Source organism: Triticum aestivum, unplaced genomic scaffold (genome assembly GCF_018294505.1).
Source record: "Triticum aestivum cultivar Chinese Spring unplaced genomic scaffold, IWGSC CS RefSeq v2.1 scaffold53079, whole genome shotgun sequence".
NCBI lineage: Eukaryota > Viridiplantae > Streptophyta > Magnoliopsida > Poales > Poaceae > Triticum > Triticum aestivum.
In genome coordinates, this window is record NW_025233291.1 from 1,444 (window position 1) to 5,806 (window position 4,363).

The 4,363-nt window shown below is 51.8% G+C and overlaps 1 protein-coding gene across 1 annotated transcript; it reads left to right on the forward strand.

The window, feature by feature from the left end:
* The first annotated feature begins 2,292 nt into the window (after nucleotides 1–2,292).
* LOC123176051 (cationic peroxidase SPC4-like) lies at nucleotides 2,293–3,568 on the forward strand. The gene is made up of 2 exons (XM_044590449.1): nucleotides 2,293–2,713; nucleotides 2,785–3,568. Exons 1-2 carry the CDS (start codon nucleotides 2,408–2,410, stop codon nucleotides 3,472–3,474), a joined length of 996 nt encoding a protein of 331 aa, XP_044446384.1. The 5' UTR covers nucleotides 2,293–2,407; the 3' UTR covers nucleotides 3,475–3,568.
* Nucleotides 3,569–4,363: the final 795 nt, after the last annotated feature.

Consider the following 4,363-nt stretch of genomic DNA (forward strand, 5'->3'; position numbering starts at 1 on the left):
AGAAAAGGAATATCAGACGGAGTCGAAACGGAACGAAATCAACTAGAGAAGTTATTTTTGGAACGAAAGCCACCCGATGGACTTGGACCACACGTCAAGGAAGGAAGGAGGAGCTCATGAGGGTAGGGGCGCCCCCCCTAGGGTGCGCCCCCCTGTCTCGTGGGGCCCTCGTGGCTCCCCTAACGTACCTCCTGCACCCATATATACCTACGTGACCTAAAACTTCCAGAATGCAACATAGATCAGGAGTTCCACCGGTGGCCATCTTCATCATCCCGGTGCTCTCCATGACGAGGAGCGAGTAGTTCTCCCTCGGGGCTGAGGGTATGTACCAGTAGCTATGTGTTTGATCTCTCTCTCTCTCTCTCTCTCTCTCTCTCTCTCGTGTTCTTGAGATGATACGATCTTGATGTATCGCGAGCTTTGCTATTATATTTGGATCCTATGATGTTTCTTCCCCCCGCTTCTCTCTTGTAATGAATTGAGTTTCCCCTTTGGAGTTATCTTATCGGATTGAGTCTTTAAAGCTTTGAGAACACTTGATGTATGTCTTGTCGTGGATATCTGTGGTGATAATGGGATACCACGTGCCACTTGATGTATGTTAAGGTGATCAACTTGCGGGTTTCGTGACATTCGGAACCTATGCATAGGGGTTGGCACACGTTTTCGTCGTGATTCTCCAGTAGAAACTTTGGGGCACTCTTTGAGGTTCTATGTGTTGGTTGAATAGATGAATCTGAGATTGTGTGATGCATATCGTATAATCATACCCACGGATACTTGAGGTGACATTGGAGTATCTAGGTGACATTAGGGTTTTGGTTGATTTGTATCTTAAGGTGTTATTCTAGTACGAACTCTAGGGCTGTTTGTGACACTTATAGGAATAGCCCAACGGATTGATTGGAAAGAATAACTTTGAGGTGGTTTCGTACCCTACCATAATCTCTTCGTTCGTTCTCCGCTATTAGTTATTTTGGAGTGACTCTTTGTTGCATGTTGAGGGATAGTTTTATAATTCAATTATGATATTATTGTTGAGGGAACTTACACTAGCGAAAGTATGAACCCTAGGCCTTGTTTTCTAGCATTGCAATACCGTTTACGCTCACTTTTATCATTAGTTACCTTGCTGTTTTTATATTTTCAGATTACAAAAACCTATATCTACTATCCATATACCACTTGTATCACCATCTCTTCGCCGAACTAGTGCACCTATACAAATTACCATTGTATTGGGTGTGTTGGGGACACAAGAGACTCTTTGTTATTTGGTTGCAGGGTTGCTTGAGAGAGACCATCTTCATCCTACGCCTCCTACGGATTGATAAACCTTAGGTCATCCACTTGAGGGAAATTTGCTACTGTCCTACAAACCTCTGCACTTGGAGGCCCAACAACGTCTACAAGAAGAAGGTTGTGTATTAGACATCAGCACCCACCTGCCACCGGGGACGCTCGCTCCGCTGCTGCCCGCGCCAAGTTGGATTTGTGCCTCCTCGTCCCGTCACTGGAACCAGTGGAAGGGGGTCCGATGCTCTGTGCATGGTGAGGATGTGGACTTGGGTGCGAGGGAAGAAGACACTACAAGTGAAGAACTACAATGCCACATATAACTAAATCCAGTGACTAGTAGGAAGTAGTCAGTAAAAAAAAGAAATTTAAACAAAAAGCCCAGTGCTAATGTATAGCACGTGCCAACCCGGGGATGCAATTGCGCTATTTTTTTTAAACATACTTAAAAAAATGAATTTGAACAAAAAGCCCAGTGCTAATGTATAGCACGTGCCAACTCGGAGGATGCAATTGCGCTATTTTCTTACGACTGTGCCCTCATAGGGGATCTTTTCACTGCATTTGTTTTGGTCCGTGCGCACTTATCGGTGCTGAGTCACGGATGGGCTCGGAGGCCATCTTTTCATCCGTGTGCACTTTTGGTGCTGGGTCACAGGTTGGGCTCGACGGCCTCTTTTATTTGTGCACTTTGGCATCTTTCGCAGCTGACAGCCGTGCATGATCCCCGTGTTGGCGATAAAATGGACAGAATTCAGCCTAATAAACTAGTCGGCCTTTAATTAAACTCCCGATATGGTACTAATTAGTCTGCGCAGTGATTTGCCCGATGGAATATTCCCGCACCGGGCCACCCGACTGGGCCCGTTCCCCTTCCCTCTCGTCTGCCCCCTGTGGAGCGCCCACCCAAGCTGCTCGATTTCCCCTAAAAAAAACCAAGCTGATCGAGGACAGAGACTCGCATCGTCCCTGAGCTCCTGCTACTCATGGCGGATATAGCACATCTGCGTTGTCTACCTACGTACGTGTCAAACACAAGAGGAGACTCGTTTGTATAAAACCAAGGCAGGTTTGTGCGTGAGTCCGTGACACACGCGCGCGCGGAGAGATGGTTTGTGCTAGGACGGCCAGTGCTCCTCTGCTCGCTGCAGCACTAGTAGCGGCGCTGGCAGTGGCCTGCTCGCTGGTGTCTGGGGCTTATGCGGCGGCAGAGCAGGAGGCCGCCGGCGCCGGCGGGAACGACTTGAGGTTGAGGCAGCCTCCGATCACGCGCGGCCTGTCCTTCGACTTCTACAAGCGGAGCTGCCCCATGGCCGAGTCCATCGTGCGCCACTTCGTCCGGGACGCCGTCCGCAAGGACGTCGGCCTCGCCGCCGGCCTCCTCCGCCTCCACTTCCACGACTGCTTCGTCCAGGTGCTTACCTTGCCTTCTCTTGCCTGTGTTGATTGCCTCCCATCAATCCAGTATTTGGCTCATGCATCCATGGGTGCGGCCGTGCCCGCGTCATGCATGCATGCAGGGCTGCGACGGGGCCGGGGGAGCAGCGGGCGCCGCCCAACCTCACGCTCCGCCCCTCCGCCTTCAAGGCCATCAACGACATCCGGGATCGGCTGGAGCGCGAGTGCCGCGGCGCCGTCGTCTCCTGCTCCGACATCCTGACGCTCGCCGCGCGCGACTCTGTGGTCGCCACCGGCGGGCCCGAGTACCGCGTGCCGCTCGGCCGGCACGACAGCCCGCGGTTCGCCACGCCGCAGGACGTGCTGTCCGGCCTCCCCGCGACCACCTCCGCCGTGCCGTCCCTCCTGGACGTCTTCCACAACCACAGCCTCCACCTCGACGCCACCGACCTCGTCGCGCTCTCCGGCGGGCACACCGTGGGGCTCGGGCACTGCGCCTCCTTCGAGGGCCGCCTCTTCCCGCGCCCCGACCTCCTCCGCAGGCTGAGGCGAACGTGCCCGGCCAAGGGCACCGACGCGCGCACCGTGCTGGACGTGCACACGCCCGACGTGTTCGACAACAAATACTACGTCAACCTGGTGAACCTGGAGGGGCTCTTCGTGTCCTGCCAGGACCTCTTCACCATCGTGGAGCGCTTGGCGCGCAGCCAGCGCTACTTCTTCAGCCAGTTAGGCGCGTCCATCACTACAGGAAAATCTCGGTTTCCCGTGTGTTAGCCTATGAGCCGCGTGTGTTTTTTCGGGCACCCGGCTTATGCTCCTCTAAGCCGAGTCCCGAGAAAAAAACACCCGGTAAATACGAGGAACTCGGCTTATGGTCATCTATAAGCCGAGTTTCGCAAAAAAGCTCACGGCTTATATGAAACACACGGTATCTACGGGAAACGGCACCCGGCTTACAGCACACACTCGGCAAAGACATCTGCCACGTGTCTGCAACGACAGTGGTTGACGGTGCCGTCAAGGAGCAGCCTATAAGCCATGTGTCCGAAGCAGGCACTCGGCTTATAGGACATATAAGCCGTGTGTCCGAAGCAGGCACTCGGCTTATAGGACATATAAGCCGTGTGCCTGATCAAAGCACTAGGCTTACATTTTTGCGGATTTTTTGCAACGCATAACATTTGTGCGAAATTAGTTTAAGATGGTTTTAATTGCATTTACATTTACTACTTAATTAGTATTATTATTCTAACATATTTTCTATCGACTAGTTTTCATGGGTCTTATTTGTGAAATTCTTAATTTAACGCCACTTTAATATTTTCATGACTCTTTCGACACCCTAGCGTACCCGCCACCACACTTCTAGACGTCTAAGAGGCCCCAATGCAAGATTTGGCGGCATGGCTAGCCCCCGGAAGCCACAGGTCACAATCGTAGACACGTGAAGATCAATCCGCATAGAGAGAACTGTTCAGATACTTCTACATAACCAAAAATTATGAAAAATTACCGTCCGTCCTATATCACATGTGCCCACGCCGTGTAAGAAAATCATGATTTTATCGCGTTCCGAGTGTTCAGTAATATTCACGCCGCACCGTTACCGCAGAACGTTTACTATACCGTGTCATCGCTGTCTGTGAGGGGGGCCACACCCGGA